At 43.1% G+C, this 27014-nt stretch overlaps 1 protein-coding gene across 1 annotated transcript in view; it reads right to left on the bottom strand.

Moving 5' to 3' along the window:
• Positions 1-21737, bottom strand: part of Lrig1 (leucine rich repeats and immunoglobulin like domains 1) — a 105129-nt gene extending 83392 nt beyond the window's left edge. Inside the window, exon 1 of the mRNA XM_048356118.1 lies at positions 20919-21737. Coding sequence (XP_048212075.1) covers positions 20919-21136 — 218 coding nt within the window. The 5' untranslated portion in view covers positions 21137-21737. The remainder of the gene's footprint in view (positions 1-20918) is intronic.
• Positions 21738-27014: the final 5277 nt, after the last annotated feature.

Consider the following 27014-nt stretch of genomic DNA (forward strand, 5'->3'; position numbering starts at 1 on the left):
CCCATTATTTAAAATGACGTGGTATTTGAATTCAATTTCATTAAGACTTATTAGCAAAGAAATTCCTGCAGCTTTAGGAGGCTCTCAAAATACCAGACTGAAAATGCTACCTTACTCTTTTTTTACCATCAAAAAATTTTAGAAAAAAACAAACACAAAAAACCTTTCCTCTAAGTGATAGAAGATCAAGGAAATAGAAGCCAGACCAGATATATGTACACTTAGGATCAACAAAAATATGAGGCTGCTCAACCCCCCCCCCCCCGCCCCGCTTTCTCGTTCTTTCCAGAAAGTATTACGCTTGCGGCTATGCTCTGCCTGTGAATCCACGGGTGTGGAAACCCACAGCTAGAGTTTATCCTCCTGAAGAAAACAAATTCTCAGGATTTCCAAAGAGCTTTTTTTTTTTTCTTTGAGTAATTATTTAATAATGCTGTGGAAAGCAGAGTTCCCAATGGCCAGCCATTCAAAAATTAAGAACAAGCCAGAAGGCAAAAGGAAATGTCACTAGAACAGGGAGAAAATAAATTAGTTAGATTAAGATTAGGATCTAACCCCTTTCTGTGGTTGGGGCAGACAGATTTAAAATAATAGCATGCTGTTTCTGGAAAATCCTTCCAGAGGAAAAGTGGAGAGCTGCAGCTGTCTGACTATATGTTTCAGTGTGACATTAAAACTATGGAAGGTGATTGAAAATGGATTTAAGTGACCAGTGTTTCCCTTTGCACAGATATGTTAGCCCTTTGTGGTCAAGAGTAGTAGGTCTGTGTACTCCCCAGTCACCCTTCATCCCTGACAGCAAAGATGCAGTTAAGTGGGAAGCCCCAGAGTCTAATGGGGCCAGGATGCTAGCCAACATCAAAGAGATTTCCACTTGCTCCCCTTGTGCAATAAACTCCTTTCACCCAACATCATTTCACACTTTGAGAGTGCAAAGTTCACTCTGATATTGGTGGCTTTCTCACTTTGTAGCTTTTTTGGCAAATGCCCCTTGGCCTAGTTGTTCATTGATATATAATCAGAACATTAAAAGCATTGTTTCGCCTTCTATGGGAGGTTGTGTCCAATTTAATAAAGCCAACATTGTCCCTAGGGTAGAGGCACCACCTTGAACCTGGCACTGAATTCAACAATGCACACAGAGCCCAGAGGGTCTGCAGGTGTGCATATGTACATGCAAACACATACAAAGTATTTCACAAGATGTTTTTGATCATCCCACATGGCAAAGGAGCAAAATGAAAAGTTATCTCACCACAGAAATTGATCTGGTATTTGTTTCCCCTTAATCCTTTTAGCACCAAGTGACTCGTTGTCACTGCTAAAACCTTTACAGGAAGTAATGATCTCCACAGCAGGGCGACAACTGAACAAGAACCATGTCTTACACACTATCAGGACTGTGTGAGAATGCTGTTTCCCTACGCTACTTTTACTTTCAAATCAGGCACACATGATGACAACTCACTTTGGAGACCATGTTTACTTTGCTAAAAGCCACATTCTAAACATGGGCTCATTTGTAGAAGGGAAGCGGCTTACAGTCCAACCTTGTTTATGCTCCAAGAAGGTTTGACAGAAAAACCACATCAATTTGTTTTAAAATAATTTCCATTTGCTGGAAGCTGTTCCTGAAGGGCTCTCGGCCACGCTAATCTGCTCTGATTTCTACCAGCTGGAGGTACCAGGCACACTGGCCAAACAGGGTGGCTGTGGCACATGTAGGCTGGGCCACTAGCCTACAGCTCTGCAGTCACAGTAGTAACCTGGAATCCACAAGGATACTCCAACCCACCCTCCCACCCCCTGGAACACAAAAGCAACACGGGCTTAACAGAAATGTAAAAACATGTCCCAATTTCAGAGTCCAAAACTTATTAGCTCATGCCCAGTTAGAGCAGTTTTCTACATAATTACACTTGTGCTCTCAGAAGCACACCAGCTCTGGTCCTATGCACAGAGGATGTGTGCTCCAGCCCAAAACCCACAACAGAAGATACCAAGGTCAGTTACTGGACAGAGCATCAAAAAGGGAAAGAAACAGTAAATGTCTGAGTAACCCATGAGAAGTATTCAGCCTTATCACCCAAAGCAATGCAGATTGAATAATTCAAAGCATGTGCACAGGAATAAAAAGCAGCACCTCAACTCCATTTAAACTGGATGCCTCTTCCTTGTGAGGAAATCTTAAGAATCTGCATGTCCTGGAAGTGCTACTCATGCTACTCTTTTTTTTTTTTTTTTGTACTGAGGAATCGAACCTAGGACATTGCACTTGCTAGGCAAGCGCTTTGCTACTGAACTATATCCCAGCCCAAGTCATGCTACTCTGGAAGCTGAGATCAAAACAGCCTATATTTGAAGCTAACTGGAGTAGAAAAACTGCGAAACTCTCCAATTAACCAGCAAAAAGCAAAGCTGGATGAGTGGTTCAAGTGCCTCTCATGAGTGCCAGACATGAGCAAGTCAAACTAGCACAAGGAGCTGAATTCAAGCCCCAGTACAGGAAAGCGAGACAGACTGCGAGACAAAAACAGAGCTAGGAATGAATTTGCATATCCAAAGGTATCTGGATTTGGTAACTCAACTCAAGAAAATAAGAAATGTATAAACACTTATATATGCACGCAAACACACACACACACACACACACACACACACACACACACACAGGCTAGCAAAGTTTGGGGAAAGAAACTTAAATGTCCAATGTCAGGGCTTTAATGATGATTTAAATCATATTTTTCAAAAGCTTAAACCCAGAGAAAATAGTCATGATATTGAGTTGCTAAAGTATTACTTGAAACAAGTATCTCAAGCAAACATTACTGGAAATTCATACCACTACTTGATAGTATTTACCACTGGATAATGAGATCAATTATTCTTTTTTCTTTTGTAGTTTCCTCCTTATACAATATGTTCAACATTTATCACCATATAAATTAAAAGTAAGTAAAGACATGGTAACTAGGCTAACAGGTCAATAGGACAAAGCTGCTTCATAAAGAATTCCCTCTTTCAACTAGTCCAACTCACCAGGTACAAAGGCCTACCCTGCAGAATCATAGCCCAAGACCTCAGAAGGTTCAAATCAACATCTGTGGTGGATCTCACAGGCAAACCGCTCCCAACTGCTCTGTTAGCATATCTGAGAAACTGCCTAGAGAGGACCCATTGAGTCAATCAGCAATGACCCCTCTACCAATGGGGTTGAGGATGGACAAGTGGCTAAAGCTTCACATCAGAAGTCTTCACGAAAGGGGCCAAGTTTAGAAGTTTATCGGCCTGGAGCCTCGTGCTGTAGAAGTTGCTATAAGTCTGTAGTTACTTGGCTCCATCGGCTGAGAGCAAAGTACTCTGACTCTAACCTGCTCTGAGCCCTGTGGTCAAGGAGAGCCAACAGCAAAGAGAGAAAACCCACTTTGGCCTGGTTGTCGTTTTTGTCAAAGCAGGAGTCTTAGCAAAGTAAGAGCCCCAACAACCAAAACCAGCTGCCTGGCGAGTGCTCAGCATAAACTGAGCAAAATAACCACAAGGGGAAGGGTGTCTAGACAGCTTGGTCTATGTGAGGAGCAACCCTCCCCAATAGATTCCACAATGAGGCTCTGGCAAAAGTACAGATGAGAGACCAATGTCAACAGCTGGGGAATGCACTGTGGGCACCCTGATCCAGAGCTGGGGACCCAGCCCATCTGCCAAGGAAGCCAATGCCAATCCAGCAGGAAAGTTGTGTCCAAGGACCCCAAGTAGGAGACAGGTACCAGGCAGTGCTTCCACTGACAATTTCAGTGAAGATACTTAGGATTAAAATCACCACCTTCCTAAAATTCAAGAGGGACTGTTGGACATACTGGTGAACACCTGTAATCCCAGTACTTAGGGGCCGATAAAGGAGGACTAGGAGTTCAAGGCCAGTATAGGTCCTGGAGAAAAAAGCACAAAATGTCAGAGGGACTAAAAAGACTGCCACCCTGCCTGTCATCTTTTAAACTCTGGTTCTGTATGATAGAACCTTTCTATTGCTCCAAGTTTCTTTCCGGGAATACTATAGTGGGAGAGGGAGGAGACTACCAAACAAGCAAGGAAGATTTAGAAATGGACAGGCACATGAGCTCTGAGAGGTCTAAATGACTCTATTTGTCTGAGAACAGTATTTCCATAGGATTTGTAGGAGTATAGACAGAGAGAAAGAAGATATCCAATCTTCACACCAGCATCTGTACTATGCATTTTATGTGACCTAGGATTCATGCTAGATTCTAGAAAAAAGGTGGTGGAAATGAAGAAAGATGAAAGAAATAAAGCTAGTCTCTACTTTCAAGGAGTTTACAAACTAATAAGGGAGCCACTCATCAAACCATCATTGGAAATATCTGCAGGCTGTACTGAAGAAGGGAATCCAAGTTAAAAGGAACATAAGCAATGAATGGTCCAGGTGAAGAGACATTTAAGATTAATTAGATGAATGGAAATACAGAACCTGTCTGTGAAGCACAGGGCACAGACTGTGTAGAGTCTACACTGTGTAGAGCCTGCATGGCAATACAGCAGGAAGAATCAGGCAGGATGGCACCATGAAGCTAAAAAGGTTGGGGACAGCCACCTGCAGGATCCATGTGTTCTAACTGTGACTCTGTAAAGACCCTCCTGTAGCTGATGGCAGAGTGCCAAAACAGATTTGAGTAAAATAACTCTCTATCCCCACCCCCAAAGTCTACATATCACATAGAAAGAACATAATAGAGGCCAGACTTCCATAGCTCAAATCTATTATCCTATCTACTCAGAAGGCTGAAACCTGGAGGAGTGCAGCTTGAAGCTACCCAGGCAGAGAAGTCCTAGATACTCCATCACCAAAAGATCAGTAAGCCAGGACGGAGGTATAGCTCAAGTAGTAGAGCATCAGCAGAGCAAGCTCAAGGCCCCCAAGTTCTAAAACCTACTGGGGAAAAAAAAAGTTTAACAATAAATTTATCATTCAAAACCACCTACAACTTCCTCCTTTCCCTGTTCTATCTCTCTGTTGCATTCTTTTTTATAAAATGAAGGGCTGAGGGCATGGGTAACTGCTGAATTTTCCCAAGACCACATGTATTTCCCAGCACCACCTGGTCCAAGGCATGCCAAGGATTTCAAACAGAGTATAAACCCCATCAGCAGGCTAAACTGTTTATATGTTCTTGAGTTAAAAATACACCACTTGGGTCAGCATTAACACCAGGGCCTTATCACCAAGGCTGTTTGTGAGCCGGTTACACAAGGCTGTACGATGACTTGCCCATCTTTTGGATGGCCCTCGATTTGCAAACTGTCTAATGATACATCAGTGAGATTATAATAAAGCCACCAAATATACACGCATTTGAGAAAAACACTTTCCAAACCCAAGGATACTTTACTGTTTATAAATAGTTTACTTTTTTTGATCCCCAAGCATACAATATTCGCAGTTGCTCCAGAAACCAAAGAAACATGGAACAGGAACACAAACCACAAGCTAACAGAAACAATAAACAACAGATGGCAAGACATATGTGCAATGCTACCACCCCCTTCACCAAAGAGGCATGGATTCTAACACGGAAGCCTACCAAGGATAATCATGATCTTCAAAAATCACATTCAAGACACCATCAACAGCATACCAGCCGTATGACTAAACTGCTATGTGCTCCAAGTGACCAAAGGGATGAAGGACAACTGAGTGACCTCAAGGAATTCAGATTTGAGAGACAAAAAAGAGAAAGGACGAGTCCTGTATTATATAATCAAGGACATACAGGTTTGTGCTCTAACAACGGCTGGACCCCGCAAATCATTCAGTCACTCTGGACTTTGTATATAAGTTAGAGATAATACATTTCATAGGGTTAAGATAGTGATCAATTTGCTAACAAAGTATCCTTCTGTAAAAACATATACTGCTGGTACCGCTACAGTTACAGTAGTAATCCTCCTCAAGCTTCTGGTATGTGTTAGGCAATGATATAAAATTTCTAAGGCATTTTATTGTTGTTCTCACAGCTAGGTGAGGCGGGCAGAAAGAAGCTAAGAAACTGCCTAAGGTCACCCAGGCTTGGGAGATGCCCCTCTCACCACTGAGCCACAAAACAAGGTTGCTTCTCTCTTCCCTAAATCCTGCCTCTGGTAACTTTATATACATGGGAACAAAGACCCCAAAGGATGAGACCACGATATTATGTCCTCCTCTCAACCTGGAACATGAAATTGCTCTGGGCTTTTCATTGATGAGCAGGGCCTGAACTTATTTAAGAACTCAAGACAAATACTTAAATAAAGTCACTCTCAAATCATTATTGTCTTAACTACTGATTAGCTGATGTTTATGGTGTTTTTAAAAATGTCATCTATCTCAAAACAAAGGGCAGGGGTCTCAATAAATTAAGTGGTTATCATACTACTCTCCATATATGGACATATCTATTTTAGGTATCACAATCTCAACCTCAATCACTGCCAATTTCACCTCAATGCTAATACTTTACAACTCTGACTAGAATTTTCCAACTGCACTGTAACTTTAAGCTTTTATGCTTCTACATTTAAAAAGAATGCCATTTCCCAATATATAACTCCCAGATGTAGAATTCACAGATGATTCATCTCACAGAACAAGTGTTCTGAGACATCAGCTCCAAATAGAGGAAAAACTTGGAATTCCCTTCTCCCTCAAAGCAAGAACTTGCCTAGATTTGCTTTGCTCAACGAAGTTTGTTTTCAATTACATTTCCAAATTCTTTTAACAATAACTGCACGGCTTCTGGCACCAACACATCAGACTCTTTGAAGTGGTTCTCAAGCAGAAAGTAGAGACTAAGGAGAAAGGGGAAGAAAGGGAGGACAACCATCCATAATTTTTGTCATAGGTCAAATATTTTCTCCAGAAGTTCTCTCTGACACAGAATCACACAAACAACAAGTTGTGGCTTCTCACTGAGGGTCTACACTGTGAGACACACTGGCAATTGATGAAAGCCTAACTTGTCCCTCTTCCCATCCCCTAGCACCCTTTAGTACAAAGGAAATTGTACTTCACCCATATTTAAATTTCCCAACACCTCTGTTAAGACTTCCATAGAGGTCAGGGAGAAATAATCACATTGAGGGGCAAACCTCAGAATCCCATGGAGACAGGGAGACCATGGAATCCATTCTGCCCTGACTGTACCAAGCCCCAAGATGGAGTGGCATGAGGCAACAAACAAAATCATCTACCCACAGCATTCCTAGGCACATGAAACTCAATGGGCTCTTTGGTTTCCAAGCCTAACTAGAAAGGGATTGTGAAAGTTACCTATTCAAACAGAATGAAAGTCCTCTAAGAAAGGACTAGTGTAAGTGACAAATTCCTCTGAGGAGCACTGGCAGAAGAGATTTGGGAGATCATTCATCCTGTTTTGATCCCAGAAAGCACAATGGAAAACGGTCATCTTTAGGTCTTAAAGGAAAAGGGTTAAAAATAATAATAAAGCCATTTTCTGGACTATTTTCTTTATTCCTAAAGTAGTCTCTTAATTCCTGTTAAACTTCTGTCCAGAAGTTCCAAACCATTAATTGTCCCTAACTTTATTGCATCTTACTGCATCCCCAAAGATTCAAGTCGAAGAACATGTTCTAAAGAAAAAAAAAAAAGATAGGAAAAAAAAATCCTCATGTTTTCATTTTATGAAAATTTACATGATTAAAGACTTCCTTAAGAAAAAAGCCTAAGAATTTTCAATGGCAGGAGAAAGGCATACAGTATTAAGAACACAGAAAATAAAAATTTCTAATGTCTGAATGACAAAGGTAATCTTTTAAACAGACCATTTATGACAGGAATCAAGATTTTTCAAAAACAGTGTTGGATCAAAAGGAAACCAATGCAAACTAGGGCAGATAGGTAAATTTGGTATGAATTGGACCCTCCCCTCAAGGAGGAAGATTTCAAAAGTGGAATAAGCCAGTAGGCTGTACATAAAATGTACACCAACTGTATACTTTTTTTTTGGCCAGTCCTAGGCCGTGAACTCAGGGCCTGAGCACTGTCCCTGGCTTCTTTTTTGCTCAAGGCTAGCACTCTGCCACTTGAGCCACTGCACCACTTCTGGCCATTTTCTGTATATGTGGTGCTGAGGAATCAAACCCAGGGTCTCATGTATACGAGGCAAGCACTCTTGCCACTAGGCCATATTCCCAGCCCCACCAACTGTATACTTTATAGAAAGGTAAACAGGAACTATTTCCCCCAGTAAAAGATGTGAAAGCTACTTTGAAACCCACAGTAATGGAGCATGTAAGTAATGTCAGGCTGGTTGTAACAGCACAGTGAGTGAGTAAGTACCCTTCCTGCCACTTCTGCTACTCAATCTGTTACAGGGCAGTTTATCAGCACCACCTATAACTTCACTTATCCAGATAGTCACTGAAGGCCTGCCGTGGCCCTAGGAGAGGTCCAAGGAAATGACCCTTTCAGAAAATATGCTTCCAAATTCTTGCTTTTTCTCTAAACTTAAATTATGTTTTGTGTATATTTTACTCATATTAGAGCTTGAACTCAGGGCTTAGCTGCTGTCCCTTAAATTTTTCACTCAAGGCTAGCATTCTACCACCTGAGTACAGCTCTACTTCTGGCTTGTTGTAACTGAAGAATCTCGGGGAATATGGCGTAGTGGCAAGAGTGCTTGCCTTGTATACATGAAGTCCTGGGTTTGATTCCTCAGCACCACATATATAGAAAAGGCCAGAAGTGGCGCTGTGGCTCAAGTGGCAGAGTGCTAGCCTTGAGCAAAAGAGAAGCCAGGGACAGTGCTCAGGCCCTGAGTCCAAGGCCCAGGACTGGCAAAGAAAAAAAAAAAAAGAATTTCTACCTTATGTATGTAACTGTAACCGTCTGTACATCACCTTGACAATAAAATTAAATTTAAAAAAAAAAAAAAAAGAATCTCAGACTTTCCTGTCTGGGCTGGCTTCAAACTGTGATCCTCAGATCTCAGCCTCCTGAGTAGCTAGAATTATAGTTGTAGTGAACCACTGGTACTCAGCTAAGCCTAAATTCTTAAACACCCAAATTAAAGGTATAAATTCTTTCACAGTTTTCTTTGGGCCAGAAGGGAAAAGGAGACAAGACTGAGAATTCCTTATCTGAAATGCTTGGGGCCAAAAGTATGGCAGATCTCTCTCTTTTTTTTTTGGAATATTTGCATGGTAATTGGACCCAAGTCTAAAAACAACATTTGTTTATGATTTATATACATCTTATACACATACCTTGGAGGTAATTTTACACATTACTTTAATTATATTATGCATGAAAACAAAGTTTCACAATATGGAACTTGCCACTTGTCAGCCTTTTCCCCTTTACTGTTTGATTATCCATCTGAGGACTCCATAAACTCCAAACATACAAGTACTTATTTAAGTAGGTTATCTAAGACCTGGGTCAATTTATAAAACTTATCAGTTAATCCAAGAACAGTAAATTCACTCCCTTTCTTTTCAATTAGATGGAACCATAAACTTGCAAATGACTTTGGGAAGTCTATCCCTTGATAGACAGGAAACCAGGTGACCAATCCAGCTCACACTATCAATCAGCAACAGAGCTAGAACAAAACCCCATAGTCTCCTGAGAGTCGGCAATGTGCTATTTTTCTACTCTGTCACATCCCTGCCTTCACAGCTTTAGAAAAATAACAATTTCCTTTTCAGTCAATAGTTTCATCCTATTTAGTCAAGAATTCCTTTGAGAAACTTGCCAAAAACGTAGGCTCCTTGCTACCAGAAGTACCAAGACTTCATACATGAGCATTTCAGATATAAAACACTCAGCCTTGTCTCCTGCTACCTTTGGTCCATAGAAATGTATGGATTCTAGAAATGCTACATCTTTAACTTAGCTTTTTGAGAATTTAGGGTTTTAACACAAGTAAATTAAAGAATGTGAAACAAAGTTCCCTAGATTTCAGGTGAGTTAACATTTGAGGCAGGCTAGTCTTTATTTTAGGAGTGTTCAAAATTGAATGTAATTTAACAATTCCCAAGTACTGTTTCAAATGGTCATGCGAAGTAATCTAGTGGGGAAAAAATACAACTCTCCTTATAAAAGTTTCTAATTTTTCTTTTGGTCAAAACATAGCCCTCAACAAGGACAAACCACCCATAGCTGAGAGCCCTACAGACACTAACCTGAGAAAACAGTCAAGAGGAATTTTGGGTGAGGCAGCCCTTGACAGCTACAAAATATTTATTGCAGTTTGCTTTCTGGGTCTTTTCTGGAGAGGAGGAGGAAGTCCCATCCCATTTGAGCAGCAGCTTCTGCATCCATCACTTGGTTGCATCAACAACCCACTTCCTGGAAGCAACTGCTCTTCTGGCTGTTTATAAGTTTTGCAAGCACTAGGAGCTTGTATGCCAGAAACTCACACTGGCCCAGGTGGAGGGAAGAAATCACTGACACACACACACAAAAATGATTTTAGTAAAACAATAAAACAAAAAGATGTAGACATGACACCAAAGTTCCACACTACTAGAAACAGATAGAAGAATGTTCTCCCAATTTGCAAAAAAAAGACAAATCAATAGTCCAAAGCTCTAAAGTTTCCTTATCCATAAATTTTCCATAAACTTTTTGGTGTGTGCTGCTTCGTTCCTAAACAGAGAACCACTGTTTTAAAAAAAAAAAATGGTATCTAAACAAATACCTTAAGTTTTAAGCTTAACAGACCAGTGAGTTTAAAACTGACATTGTTTGGACGTGTGTTTAAACCAGCAAACACTATAATCTAGCTAAAATTAGAATTTCTCAGGCAGAATATGGAATTATCCCATTAACTATAACAAAGTGAATGGAACAGGACTAACTCCCATTCAGATCTCACCACACTGCTGCCAACATAACATATTCTGAAGGAGCCTCCAACCAACAAAGAGACAGCAGAGAAATTAAACCATGGACTTCTATAAAACAAAACAGATCACTCAGTAGGTACTTGGAAAAAGCATTTCCAAATCTGTCTGATGTTTAAATTGAGCCCAGAGGGTTTCAGGCACCTGGTTCTTTGCTTCTTTTTTTTTTTTTTTTTTTTTTTAGGATTTTCCTAACAGGGTGCATCTAACTATTTAAAGCAGACTAGAGTAGACACAGCTGGAAGGTCAGGCAATACAAAGTAAACAACAGTTAATTCAGATTCAAGACTTAACTACAACCAATGGCCAATTAACCCCAGTATTAAACAATAATATCTGAAATATGATTTTTAAGTTAACGTTATAACTGTGTTTGCTCACTAATAGACTTCAGTCAACAATTAATACTTTGGTAGAAGACTCCCAATTAGGGGAGTGCCATGTGAGAGAGAGGAAAGCAAGCCAGAATTGCACATTCTGAAAAAAGACTATGGACAAAAGGACTTTCTAAACACCTCCTGCAAAGAAAAGAAAAACAAGCCCTATGTTGTGAGAACATAGAAACTAGACTTTCCACAGTATAAATCAGTAAGCATTCTGTAAATACATACCTTTCCTCTATTTGGAAAAACAGACAAAATAACTTGTGATTTTTTTCAGCAGTTCAAATTCACATTTCTTTAGTCATCCCTTAGTAAATAGTATGCTAAGTGAATTATGTCTTTATAACAATTTTATTAATTTTTAAGTCCTATACATGCACAAAGGAAATGATCTTCTTTAGATTTAGGCTTAAAACAACAAACAATATGGAAGGGGTCCTAGGAACATCAGCTTATATCTGTAATACTGCTATGGAGATGGAGATCAGGAGGATTACAGTTCTAGACCAGCTGCAGAGTTGGGAGATTGTCTCAAAATCCCATCTCAATGAAGAAGTTGAATCACTACTGTCATCCCAGCTACAAGGGAGGTATAAGGATTGGCACTTCCTTACAAATAACTAAAAGTACAGTGTCTGTGACTTAGGCTTGTAGTCCTAGCTACTGGGAAGGCTGAGAATATTCAAAGCCAGCCTGGGCTGGAAAGTCTGTGAGACTCTTATCTCCAATTATCTGCCACAAAAAGCTGAAAGTGGAGCTGCGACTTGCTAGCCTTGAGCAAGAAAAACTAAGGGCTAGCACCCAGGCCTTGAATTCAAGCTCCAGGATGGCCACAAGAGAGAGAGAGAGAGAGAGAGAGAGAGAGAGAGAGAGAGAGAGAGAGAGAGAGAGAGAGAGAAGTAAAAGTAACTAGTGTGGAGTGTGAATACTCTGGAGTATGGTAGAACACCTGCCTAGGAAATGTTAAGCTATGAGTTCAAAACCCAACTGAAAAAGGAAGTGGAGAAGATCCAATAAGACGGGCCATAGCTAGTGAAGCCAGATGAGCTACAGAGTTCCTTACATTTTTCTGTCCATTGTGTAGCTATATGCCTTGCTCCATTTTTTTTAAAAAGGGATAGGGGTAAAAATTAAAGCATCTGGGGCTGGGGATATGGCCTAGTGGCAAGAGTGCCTGCCTCATATACATGAGGCCCTGGGTTCGATTCCCCAGCACCACATATACAGAAAATGGCCAGAAGTGGCGCTGTGGCTCAAGTGGTAGAGTGCTAGCCTTGAGCAAAAAGAAGCCAGGGACAGTGCTCAGGCCCTGAGTACAAGCCCCAGGACTGGCCAAAAAAAAAAAAAAAAAAAAAAAAATTAAAGCATCTTGCTGCATATAAAATGTTTCCTTTTAAGAAATAACTTTTTAAATCCTATCTTTCATAGCATCTCACAAGAAAAAGAAGCTGCATCTGCCACAGGCCTCTTCTCAATCAGTTGTAATCCGACCCCAAGTGCTAATACTTGAGATAAAAATGCTTTCAGACAAAAGAGCCTACAAATCTACAAGATTTGGAACTAGAGGCAGATTATCTGCCCCCATTTCAGAAGGTGCTCAGTCCTTCTTATTATATCTAATAGGTAATCTAGGAGAAAGAATTATCAGTCAGCGTGTACCCTAGCCAAGATAAGCAGTAAAATTATTTGAATGGACAAATTATATATCCCTGGAAGGAGGGAAAGACAGAATAGGGGGCGGAGGACACTTGCTAAAGGCTGTATAAAGGAGACTTAAAAGATAAAGTTGTATGGGGTATGGTTTGGTTTTGTTGTTTCCAATCAGCTTTGAAAAGGAAAAAGTCCTCCATTATCTCCGCAGCTAATTCTGCTAGTGGGAAAGACTCTCAACATTTCATTCACTTTCAGCATCTCCAGATCATAAAGGTTAGAGACGTGAACCACAAAAGTTTAAAGAATAATTAATGCAAAGCATTTTAAAAAAGGAGATAGGCCATGCTTTCTTAAAACCCTCTGAGCACTGTCTTTTGCCAAGACAAACTGAACAAGTGGTGATTGGAACCCGCATCCTGGTTCATAAGGAAGCTGAGACATACTAGGTCTTGCAGAGATGAACGGATTGGTTGTTCGCACAATGGGCTTTACCGGTTAGGCTAGATTAAATAGTAATAAAGGCTCAAACAATCATAGCCATTCATGTGGGCAAGGCTGTGAACATGGCCATTCATAAGGGAAGGGACTCAGGTACAGGTGCAACAAGAGCAAAAGCAAACAGTCACCAGCTTTCCAGGTGGCATCCTTGCCAGGTTCCTCAAATGACCCCAGTGTTCACAGCCTGTGGCCCCCACAATTACCATAAGATTGCAAACAGACCAAGACAAGTGAAATGTGTTCTCAGCATACAACCCAGCAATTGTCTGCCCTACCAAGTCCTCCTCCTTCAAGTCTTCCCAAAGAGAAGTGGGTACAGTAAGGGTGCAGCCAGGCTTAAAGTCTGTAACCTAAATCCACTGGAAGAATACTCCTGCATTTTCCTGACCTATTGATAGAGAGGCACTACTTACATCTTGGTACGGTTCAGTTTCAATGAAATGCTGGGACATAATAGGATAAAATGATTAATTTAAGGACCTCTCACTTCCCTGCCTTTTCTACTCCTCTTCCCAAAGAAGTAATACTAAAATAAATAGTCAGCAGTATTTGTACAACTGGAACAGATTGTAAACTACTTCAATAATTTCTGCTAATTGTATAATTTGCTGCAACTGTTTATGGCTTCCTGCCTATTCGTTTGAGATTTCCATGGGCACATGAAGTTCCACTTTGTATGTACACTAAACTCCTAGAGGAAAATGCTGCTATCCTCTTACCCCCAAAGACTCCTTTACATTAGAAAGGTAAACTTTTTCCAGAAAAATGCTTTGTCACTAGGAAATCAGACTTGCAGAGATAAGTCAAGAGAAGGATGCAAAATTTGAGTCACTGAGTCCTTAACCTTCAAATTATGCTCTAGAACCATCAACTCCCCATATTGAGAACTGGGCCATACTCAGGCATGGCAGCTATAAGACAGAATACCATGACCCCCACACCCCTTTTACAAATAAAGGCGAAGAGTTTACTGGAAATCACATGTGTAGTTGGAGAGTAGAGATCCAGAAATAGATCCTAAAAATAATTTTCTGTCTCTCCATCACTACTGCTGGATGGCACCAGCACATTCAGTAGAAGTGAAGGAAGTTCCATTCTCATCCATCCTACAATCCTAGCAATAATCTGCTAGAGACCATGGAACAGGTGAGTAGCAAGTGTCTGTCTCTCTGTATTTATTTCTCTATTTATCTGCTTGCTAGTCCAGGTTGATCTCAGTGCCTTCCACTTTTCAGTTGGTAGTCTACCACTTAAGCCACTATGCCTCCACTTCAGCCTTTTTTGTTGGTTATTTTCAAGATGAAATCTCAATGACTTCTTTGCTGGGACTAGCTTTGAAGTGTTATACTCTGACCTCAGCCTCCTGAGGAGCTGGAATTAATGCAATGAGCTAGCAGTACCTCCTTTTTTATTTTGTTTCTATGTGAGGGTTTTGTTGTTGTTTGAGACACGGTCTTATTCCATAGCCTAGACTGGTCTTGAACTAGTGATATTTCTTCGTCAGCCTTCCAAGTGCTACGATTACAGCAATGCAAGCACAAAGACTATTAATAGGGTATAAAGAACTCAAGGGGGAAAAACATGGGTCGTAAGACCCAAGGAAATGAAGAAATGGCTTTTTAAATAATAGAATGACTTTTTAAAAACAGAATGAAAGATCAAGTTATCAGCTGTGTTTCAAAAGAATATGCATTAAGTGTTTGAGTAAAAACTACAAGTAGTAAATTATGCAAATCCAGCACTATAGAAATACTTGAGGCATAAATCCTTTGCAAAGAAGAACTCATATGTATGACCCCCCACCACAAAAACAAAGGACATAAATTGACAACTTTCACTTTGACCAGTGAAAAACTGCAATTTTCATTATTTTCTGTGATCTTTAAGCAAAATTTTCTACCTCAGTTATATAACATTATATGACGACTAATTAAGTCAGTCTGGACTACTGTCTAAAACTGTTGAGGCCTATAAAATTCCTCACAAAAATACAAAAAAAGAGCAAGTTCCAGAGGTCAAACTGTTATTGAAAGTTTAAGTTCTAGTCTTAGAAGTTCTTATTGCCTCTACTTCTTTGTAGAGGTGGTAAGGACAGACCTGAGTTTTACACTGATTCTAGAACTTGAAACAAAAGCAAAAGACAAGCACAGCAAGAAATGAAACCCAGAGGGAGAGGGAATAGACCCTCTACATAAAAACAACACCTAACCACAATGGTCCCTAAACCTCTGCAGGCCAGAGAACATCTGAGATTTTTAGACATTTTCCCTCCCCTGCCTGGGAATTTTTCCTCAGCTCCTCCTCCCTCCTGTCTCAAGACAATGCCTTCAGCCTTTGAAACTACATCCATTGTAAATAGCTCTGAATATTAACATAGTCCAGAGTCCTGCTCACTTTTAAAAGACCCCCAGCGTTTCAAATTGCAGTCACTGAGGAGGGGGACGGGTAGTTGATGAGTAAATGTCACCAAGCTCATTCAAAAGGAGCTGTACGTTAGGCTTGCTCATGAAACTTAAAAGTTCTTCAACCTATGGGGTAAAGCAGAGGAATCTCTTTTATGTATTAAACAAATGAACACACACACACACACACACACACACACGACTGGGTACAGCCAACATCCTTTATTGCTTACAACAACTTTCAGCTCAATGGTTCCTACTGAGGGGGGGCGGGGGAACAGAACCTGTGGATATCACTTTTAAAATAACCACAGGCTACTTCATTTAATCAGTCTCCATTCAGACCTTCCTTCCTTCCTTCCTTTAGCAGGTGCATAACCTTGGGCCAGGTGCACTCATTCACACAAACCCTTGGTGCTCTCTTGGGCACTCCTGCCTGCCCTGAAAAAGAAGATGCTGAAAAGACTCTGGGCCAAGGAGACACTCCTGTAAAAAGGGGAAGAGGCCCTTTCATTGTGAGCATGGTGTCTGAGGGCGAGAGGGGTCAGCCAGAGGCCTTCCCAACTGGTCAGGGAAGCTGTGCAGAGAATTCAGGCAACGTAATTAACCCTGGAGGGGGAAGCTAGAGAGGAGAGCAGGAGAGCCATCAGGTACCAGGTCTCCTTACATAATACTTCAATTTCCTCATCTTTTAAAAGATGTTCTCAGGAATTACTGCTGATGGTATACTCAAAAGTGCACTTTGTAAAGTCTAGCAACCAAATGTAATTGTGGAAAGAAATCAACACACTCCTTAAAAAAACAAAAAAAGTCCCTTCTTAAAGGACAAGAAAAGCTCTGTCATATCCTGAAGGCAAAAGATACTGTGTGTCATTACAGAGTTAACTCATAGGAAGAGAGGATGTGCAAGGCTCCCTACTTTCATGGTATTCAAAAAGTCTATTTTATGGAGCCGTAATTTCCTAACAGCAGAATTTAAACAATTATCTCTTTTCCTCAATATTATTTCATGTGACGATACTACTTGCCCAGGGTCTGTCTTTATTCAATACAGACATCAGAGAACTAGCAAGATGTAGGTTATCCACCATCCAGAGCAAAGTCTAAGTCCAGCCTGCAGACACATGCTGCATAGAATAAAGAATTGTGAGCTCAAAGGAAGTTCTCTGAAACCTTATACTTACATACTTTTATATACTTATATACTATACTCTCTGAAACATACTTCCAATGCAAAATCTGCCACAACCCCATGTTTAAAACTCTCCCTAGGGCTGAGCTCAGAGGTAAATCCAGTGTACAAAATACTGGAGGCTGAGAATCAATTCTCTACACTGAAAAACAAACAAATGTGGCTATCCCAAACAACCTAAAAAATTCAGACATTCAAGGTCCCAGTGAGCTCCTTTTAAGTGATATGAAGATGGAGACACAAAGAAAACTGGGCAGCAAGGAATGTCTAATGACCATTTAGGTAAGTTATATTCTTCATTAAAAAAAAAAAAAAAACTCAACCCGGTGCCAGTGGCTCATGCCTATAATCCTAGCTACTCAGGAGGCTGAGAGCTAAGGATAGAGGTTCAAAGCCAGCCCGGGCAGGAAAGTCTGGGAGACTTATCTCCAGTTAACCAGAATACCAGAAGTAGTGCTGTGGTTCAAGCACTAGAGTGATAGCCTTGAGCTAAGGAGCTCAGAGACAGCGCCCAGACCCAGAGTTCAAGCCCCAGGACCGGCCAAGAAAAAAAAAATCTCAGTTTAGATACTAGAAGGATTTAGACATTAATTTGCAGAAACAGAATGGAAATAATTTCTAAGTCCTTCACTCACAACACCCTGCACACCAGGACCATGAAGCCCAGCTGTAAACTCTGAAAGACAAAAGCTGTTTGCCTCACAACTACAATGGCAATGTGGATTGTATGTTCTAACGTGATCTTCTTCACCACTTATGTGCCCAAACCATCAAGGTCATATCTGAACCACTCAATTTGGTACTACAAACTCACAATACTAAGAGACCCAAATCAACAAACTCCTTTTACTCTGATGTCCTTTTGGTGATGTCCTTGCTTTGGAATTGCTTTGGAATCCCGGACATCTTCCCTCCTAGGAGTTCAAGAATCAGGGTCTGTCCTTCCACTAGGATCAGCCTGCCTCCCTACTCACAATCCCAATAAGCCATTATTTAGCTCTCCGTGTCTTAAGCCTGCAATAGTTTGTGACTAAACATTCCTCAAACTTATGCCACAGGTAAGAATCTAGGGTAAATTGCATTTAATACTTCTTAAAACAGCTTCTAAAGCCGCACTCTCAAAAAATAATTTCAAAGAAAGCAAATATCTGAGTTCTGGGAAGTTGGGATATGGTTTGGCAGTGTATGGTGCTATTTATGAATGTGCTGGCTGAACCATGCCAATCTCACCTACGTAATGGGGGAAGACTCAGTGATGGCCTCAGTATTGTAAGTTACTATGCAGAATAAGTTTTCCTCAAGCCCTAGAAGGAGCCCTTTTCCCCCCTTTATCAGCATCATCCCGGTTTTTCTGCTAACACTACATTTATAGTCATCGTTAAAAAGTTGTAGTCTCTCCTCAGACTAGGCTCCAAAATTAGATGCACTGTGTACAAAAGGAAGGAGGAGAAGGAGGAGAAAAAGGAGAAGAAAGAAGAAAGAAGATGACGTTGGATGACAACCCATAAAGCCACAGGTCCCTTGCTATCTCAAACCCACAGCCTGAAATTGTTTGAACTGGCTGCAGTAAATCTAGTTCATAGGCTTATAAACTAGCTTAAAGCATTTTCTAGACACAATGGACTCAGAGGGTGTAAACTCAGTGAAAATACAGGTTATTTTATTATATTATATAAAATTACTTTCTCTCATGTGTTGCTGAGTTGCAGGCAGGAATAAAAGCAGTCATATTTCCATGTCTTGATAGAAATTTCAGAATAAAACTAGTATAAATTGTGAGAACTGAAACTCAAGGGGGAAAGCATGCTTGATTTCTCTGTAATGAGAAGTAAAACTTCGCAAATATTTTTTAAAGGATCTCTGTATAGTATGCATATAATCAGAAATCACACTGCTCCAATCTTAAGATCTAACCAGGTCAACATATTGAATCTCCTGGTATTTATTGATCATTAGACGTGTGAATAAAGGAAGAGCCCAATGTTAAAGGTATTCATGGGGTGTGAAATATCACTCCTAAGCAACTGAAGACATAAAAAACGAACTAGTGTTTTCTGCTCCAAAAAAGGGCAAGGCAAAGTGGGTCTTGTGACCATCGGAAACTGCAAATGAGAGAACACTCTGTCCTCTCCTGGAAGTTACAGCTCAGGACCAAGTGCCTTCCCCACAAAGCCACAGATACATGCACTGCAAGTCACTCTTCTAACAGGTGAACCCTTGAGAAGTGCATCTGGTTCTGCCCATGTGATTCTATTTTAAAACAAATAAAAAAAAAAAAACAAACCAACCCTTGTGTATGTAAAAGAAAACACAACTTTCCAGTCTGCCTCAACTAAATGAAACTCTAAAACAAATAGAGGTCCCATTTCTCAGTACTGGATGGGAACCTCTGCCTGTGTTAAAACCAACCAGGTGGGTGGACTCCACAGCAGAAGCAGATATGAGAGAAGACAGTCTAAGGGGTCCTAGCCAGTTTCCAGACTCTGTACTAGCTCTTGTACCCTCGTGCAAGGGACAATTTAAAGACTTGAGAAAAGATCTTAACATCTGAAAGGAATTAACTTCTCTGCCTTACACAAGCCAGACATTCAGATCACATTTTCTACAACCAAGCCACAGGTGTTGGTTAAAACTTGTCTCACCAATTTTCACTTTAAAAAGAAAAGGCGCCAATGTCATGCCTGGAGTTACTGCTGTGCCTCTCCTATGTTCTCAGAAAAATGTCCAATTAAACCGAGAAAGAGACTATTCAAGCCAGGCCTTTTTCTGGAAGGTACTGATAGTTTTACTGAGATGTTCATTTCTGATAGGCAGGATTTGACTCACGGAGCAGATATTTTAGAAATAAAAGAGGCAACTCTGTTTACAGAGGTTTACTTTTTTTTTGCCCACCTCCGCCCCCCAGCAAATCTTCAATAACAAATGTCCTACTAACTCCTGGTAAGCCAAAATCCTGACAGCACACAAAAGCCCCTCTTTCCGGTGAACTGAACTGGGAAAATCAGCCAAGCCCCCTTGGTACCCTTTCCTGAAACAGCCCTAGTCCAAAACTAATTTGCACCATTTATGGAGGAGAAACTCCACCTTACTGGATCACCAATCTCAACGGGACCCCAGGGAACAGACAGGAAGGGTCTGGAACACAGTTCCCTAAAGTGCCAACCGGGCGGAAAAGGAAAACTTCAGCATTCCCAAGGTTTGCAAGAACTCTGCAAGCCCCCACTCCTGGGTCTCCAGGCTACGTTCCGCCCCAGCCAGAGCCAAACCACACTGGTCCTCGGATCAGGAGGCGGCTACACGCACACTCGCTAATAAATAATGTAAGTGGAACACTGGAGCCAAGAGTCACCTTCATTCATTACCCACTGGAAGACCGAGGCTCTCAGACACCAAAGAGTTTGATTACAAGAAAGGAGAAGGGAAACACATACCCACAGACCCCCCACCCAGCCTCCCTCCGCCGCGGACTGACTCACCTCATCACTCCTCGCCTCGCACTCGCTCACCCCTGCAACCCCACGACCCACAACCGCCCACGTCCTGACACACACACCCCCAGGGCACACTCGCTCACCTTCACACCAAGAGGCACAGTCCGTTCACACTAATACGGACTGACTGCTCACCCACGAGGGCACAGCCGCTCACCTCCGCAACTCCCTCCGCCCCCCCCGACCCACGATCGCTCCCCTCCAGGCCCCAGACGCGCGCAATCTCCCCAGGTCCCCCACGCTGGACCTCACGGCTGCCACCCAGGCGAACCGGACCCGCACCCCCTTCCCGGGTTAAGACAACCCCCTTCCCGTCCCCACGCCGTCCCGACATGGTGACAGCACCCCGGGGCGCAGGGAGGGCGCAAAGGGCGGCACTCACAGGCTCCGCGTCCAGGAGGGCAGGTCCGCGGGCGGCGTCGCCAGCCCGCGCCCGCCGCAGTCCAGCGAGTCCCCGGCGCAAGTGCAGGCGGCCGCGCACGGCTCCTCCGCCGTCGCGGGCTTCGGCCGAAGCAGCAGCAGCAACAGCAGCGGCCACGGGAGGAGCAAGCAGGGCGGGCGGCGCGGGGCCCCGAGCGCTCCCCGGACCGGCCGCGCCATCTTGTCTGGAGCGCCCTCGCAAACTCCCGGCGCGGGGACGGCGAGGTCCCGGGGCGGCCGCAAGCCCGGGCAGGCCCGCGGGGGGCTCCGCTCCGATCTAGGCTCCGGGCTGGGACATGGCCGGCCCGCACCGGTTCTCCCCGCGGCCGCGGCTCCCGCGCTCAGCGGGCCCCCGCGATCCCGGCCGCTCCACAGCGCCCGGCGGGGGCCGCCAACTGCGCGCCCATCCGGACCGACTCGCCCCGCGCCCGATGCGAAGCCCGCGGGGTCCCGGCGAGGGCTGCTGGGCCGGCGCTTCTCGTCCTCCCGCCGCGCTCCGGCGCACGCCAGGTGTCGCGGCTCCCAGGCAGGCGCTTAGCCTCAAAGCCCGAGCCCGGCGCGGGCGGGCATCCTCCCGCTGGAGACCCTCGGCTGGACGGCCGCCCGCGCGCTCCCCAGGCCCCGCGCGCCTCGCCGGTCCCGCGCTGAGGGCAGGGTCAGACTCGGCTCGGCTCTTCTCCGAGCAACCAGAGTCCCACAGACCTCACGGCCGAACAATCAGCCGCTCGCCGCGAGTCTCCCCGCGGTCCAGCCCCGGCTGGTCCCCAAGTCCCGCCCCCGGCCGCCGGCCCGCACACACACCCCTCAACTCGGCGCCCTGCGGCCGCCCGCAGGCCCACGTTGGATGCTTTGCCACCGCGCTGCGCCACGCCCCTTTTCGCTGCTCATTGGCTGTCAGAGTTCACGGAGGCCAGTCTCGAGAGCCATTGGAGGGCTCACTTAGGTCCCGCCCCCGGCAGCCTCGCCGGCCACCCCGCCCCCACTCTCTTTTCCCACCCAAGGTGTGAAGGGCGGGGGACTGGGAGGAGAAAGGGAGGGGCGTCCCCCGCCTCTTAAAGGAGACGTTGTAGATGGGCAACGAGGACACACGGACTGTGAGGGAGAACTTCTGGAGCAAACACAGATTTAAAACGTCACACATTTCCTCCTGAGTTATTTTTTTAGGGGTGGTCTCCTCCCTCCTCGCATAGCCTGGAACTCCCTTCTGCTCCTGACCTGTTTTTAATGCCCTAAATCCAGCAATATGTCCTTGATTACCGAAATGAATGCACTAGGCAGAAACTAAATCTCAGAGGTACAACTCCTTCCCCGCCCCTAGTTAGTTGAAGGATATTTCTGGAAATGCTCCAGGCTTCCATCAAGGGGTTGCTGTATTTAGTTTGTTTTCCAAGTCAGAGTCTTTTAAAGACAGGTTTGGGTTTTTTGTTGTTGTTGTTGTTGTTTTACTTTTATTTCAAGAAGCTATCGGCAGAGAAGTGACAGAGTAAAAAGAGAAATAATCGTAACAAAACTAATCACTTGGGCTCTTACAGATCAGAACGTGTGAAATAATGTAAGCATGGAAACAAGGGCGCATGCGCGCCCAGTGAGCGTGCAAGACAAACATAGATATGTATATATATACTGTACACACATACACATATGGGGGAGGGAAATTATTAGCACCGTACTATATAGCTGCCCCTCTGGGCGTTTTGACTTCCAAAAAGTCCAAAAAGTTTCTGACATAACTGCATGCACTGTCAGGGAAATTAAGCAGGTCCAGTCTGCTGAAAAACTTTAGCTCCGGCACTTCAGCCATGAGGTCACCTCTCCTTTAACCAAAGTTACCAGTATTTGGTAGTCGAGTGATTGCTTCTTTAAAGCATGCACTTGTACATAGGTATATATACCTATGTACATATATGCATATATATATGTCTTACTGGGTAGCCCAGGCCACCCTCAGATTTACAATCCTCTGTTTTAGCCTTTTGAGTGCTGGGATTTTGTGCTACCACGCCCAGCTTTGAGTGCCTTTCTTTCTATTCCTTCCCCCTTGTCTTCTTTTCCCTTTCCTTTCATCTTTTTTGGGGGGAGGGGGTTACATTAGGCTAACCAATAATTGTGCCCATTACTTCCTTGGATTTTTAAAAAGTAATTTCAGTCATGATACCAAAGCAGTACTCATATATGTGTGTAAATCAACCTAAGAAACATTATCAGAAAGATGATGCACCTGACACATTCATCAAGTGTTTATATACCATGTTGAAGTGTTTATATACCATGTTTTATGTTTTACGTGTAATCCATCTGAACAAGGAGAAATATGTCTCTTTGCTTTCATGTCTTTGTTGTGAAATTACTAGTAATACAGGGGAAGGTGTGTGTGTGTGAAAGAGAGAGAGAGAGAGAGAGAGAGAGAGAGAGAGAGGAGGGTGATGGAGTGCAAAGGACCCCAAGTTGATGAAGTCTTCTATGTGGATGTTTTAAAATTTTCAAGAACACAAAAGAGTAATTTAATGCAGAGTATTCATAATCATTTCCTTGAAATTCTCAGAGTCCACAATGTGCACACACACAACACACACACACACACACACACACACACTAGCAAATGTGAAATAAATGAAACTGATTCTATTTCTTGAGATTCTGATCTTAAAATTACCCAACAGGTCAGTCCTATTATGAGAATCATAAAGAAAAAAAAAGGTTTCTCAAATGCTTATGAATGTACCTGTGAAATTCACTTTGGGGATCCTAGAGTTCTGAAAGACAGGTCTGGGGACTCTGCAAGGCAATTTATCCATAAACCTGAAGCGTCCCCTGTGGTCTGATTACCAGGCAGTTTGAAAGAAGGATTCCACACTGAGGAATCAGTGGGGGAACGGGGCGCCTGAGCCTTGGCAGTTCCTCTAGTCTACAGCGAAGCATGAAGTCATGTCTGCTCCTCAAACCATGTATGGAAGTTTGCCCACATACTTGCAACCTGTGTGTGATTGTAGTAAGAGTGTGGGCTTGCAGAACAGTGATAATCCAACTCAGGCGAGAACAACTGGTGTCTACAACCTAAACTCTCTGAGATATCAAGAGCAAAAGCCACTTGCTAAAGGAGCCCATGTACAGAAGAGCAAATCTTGATCCTTTCAGCACAGAGCCACAGCTGGATTGACTACTCTGGAAACTCATTTTCCTCTACTGCCCTTTTCATATTTTCAGTTTGTTACTCCTTGGGTGGGTCATGCAGTTCAGTTTAATCTGCCAGAGATCAAACCCCAGAGCCAGCATGGAATCCAGTAACCACCCTAGATTACTTTCTTGAAAGCAGAAGTCCTGACAGTGAATCATTCTAAACCCACTGGTAGACAGAAAAATCCCACATCACCAAGAGCTGGAAAGAGGAGCAAACATAAAATAAGAAAGCAGGTTGATTGCAGGAATTGTTTTTTTTTTGTTGTTGTTGTTATTGTTGTTGTTGTTTTGTTGGGTTTGTTTTTGCCAGTCCTGAGGCTTGAACTGATCAGGGCCTGAGCACTGTCCCTGGCTTCTTTTTGTTCAAGGCTAGCACTCTACCATTTGAGCCACAGAACCACTTCCAGCATTTTCTATATATGTGGTGCTGGGGAATCGAACCCAGGGTTTCATGTGTAAAAGGCAAGCACTTGGTAAAGGCTGTATTCCCAACCTGGATTGTTGTTTTTAAAACACACCTTCCAAGGGTTTGAATTGTAGCAATTTGCCTGAATAACACAATCCTAGTTTCAAAGAGGATGGAGAGGGGATGGGAATATGGCCTAGTGGCAAGAGTACTTGCTTTGTATCCATGGAGCCCTGGGTTCGATTCCTAAGTGGCAGAGTGCTATCCTTGAGCAAAAAGAAGCCAGGCTCAGTGCTCAGGCCCTGAGTCCAAGCACCAGGACTGGCAAAAAAAATAAAAAGAGGATGATGGTTAGTTACAGGTTCCTTCCTAGTGTTAAAGAGATTTTTCCCTTAAGTTAAGAGCATGAGAAGAGGCATGGGGCTAGAGCTCTGTAGTAGAACACCAGGCATGCAGGAGGCTTTGGGTTTATGACTGCCACCCACCACTGCCCCCTTGCAAATATAAAAAAGAAGGGACGGAGGGATAGGAAGGGAGGGAGGGAGGGAAAGAGAGAGCACCCAGGGCAACTCAATGTTCCAGCCCAGGCCCTGCTCTGAGGAAACCTATGTGTGGTCATTTCCTTGACAAAACAAAGATAATGCTATCTTCTGACCTGGGCACTAAAAGAGTTAAGAAATGATCTGTCTTAATAAAGGACACAGAGTTGTTATAAATCACTTTAGGGCCACATACATCTAAGGTGTATTTTCAAAGTGTTCATTGAATTTTAACTCAGAAGAACTGAGAGGCCATTTATCTATCAGAGAAGGATAATCTTAATAGGTTCTTTCAGTCCAGAAGTTTCTTTCCCAGAAATGCCACAAAGGGTTAATAATTACCTGTAAAAACCCCTGAAGACTTACAGAGTGATGACAGCCCAGTTTTGAGTCTGTCTTGTATCTCTCTTCCAAGAAAAATAAAACTGTATACTCATTAACCCCTTCCTCACAAGAAGCTTGTCAAGGAGACAAATTGAGGGGGAAGAGAAGAAGAGAGAATGCTCCTGAGACTTGGGATGGAATGTAAGAAGGGAGATTTCTCTGGCCCTTGTTCTAGCATTTTCCATTGGGGGAAGTAAGTAAGGAGAGGTGTTTTCTTGTGCATTCGCTGGAGCTGCTAAGATCTGCAGCAAGAATGACTAATTCCTGGAGCTCAGCTGTGAGCCTTCATATGGCCCTGCCTTCTTCTACCAACAGCACCAGGCAAGCGGCAATAACCAGGAAAATTCTAGAATCTGGGCACCTGTCCTTGCCTGGTGAATTTGGAATTTTAACTCATTCATGGAAAGATTTGATTTTTTTTTAATTACCAAAGCTATGACCACTTCAAAATCATAAGAGTGAGCTCCCAAAGAGGACCCAGCCCTTCAGCTCCAGTGACAACCATGAAGACATGGACTAATGACATCATCACCAGAGCTGCACCCTTACTTACTGCCATCCCCCCTCAGACTGCCGCTTTTCCAAATGTCACTTGGAAAAGCATGTTCCAGAGCGGGGGCGGGGGAGGGGAGAGAAACAAAGTTTATGTCTTTCTGCCAATAACTAAGAAGCAACACTTGCATGTATACTAAGAACAGCACATTTATCACAACTTAGCATAATAATCTTCACAAAATAGCAGCCTGTGATTCTCCAAAGCCATGTCACATCCCAACAGTTGTCATTTACTGAACATGTATCATGTGCCAGTCACTTTTCAGAGTGCTGTATATAGGTTGTTCATTGAGGGAGGAGTCAAGGAAAAATGCTCAAGGCCACGTGAGCTAATAAGTAACACAGCTCAGGTTCCAAGCCAGCTCTGCAAACGGCAAAGTCTCATTATGACACTGGAACCTCTTAAACTCTAGGGTGAAGGGAGAGCTACTGTTGCTTGAGACAGGGTCTCAGCGGATTGGCCAGGCTGGTCTTTTTTTTTTTTTTTTGCCAGTCCTGGGCCTTGAACTCAGGGCCTGAGCACTGTGCCTGGTTTCTTTTTGCTCAAGGCTAGCACTCTGCCACTTGAGCCACAGCACCTCTTCTGGCCTTTTCTATATATGTGGTGCTGAGGAATTGAACCCAGGGTATATGAGGTAAGCCCTCTTGCCACTAGGCCATATTCCCAGCCCAAGGCCAGACTGGTCTTGAACACCTGAGCTCAAGTGATTCTCCCACCTAAGCCTCTGAGTTACTAGGATTATTGACATGCACTACCACACGTGGCTAGCCTTACAAACTTTGAATATGTCTGCTATTACAGTTCCTACTTTCTAAAGGAGAAAGCTGAGGAGATATGATTATCCCAATGTCCCACAAGGTCAAAGAGAAATCTAGTCTTCTACTTCCTTTACGGTCACTCTCAGCAGATATGTAGTATGTGTCTCATGAGCTAAACTGGGAGGCCTCTTGCCTAAAAATATGATGAAAAGGGACATAACTATCCCCTTTTCCATAC

This window comes from Perognathus longimembris, chromosome 10 (genome assembly GCF_023159225.1).
Source record: "Perognathus longimembris pacificus isolate PPM17 chromosome 10, ASM2315922v1, whole genome shotgun sequence".
Classification (NCBI taxonomy): domain Eukaryota; kingdom Metazoa; phylum Chordata; class Mammalia; order Rodentia; family Heteromyidae; genus Perognathus; species Perognathus longimembris.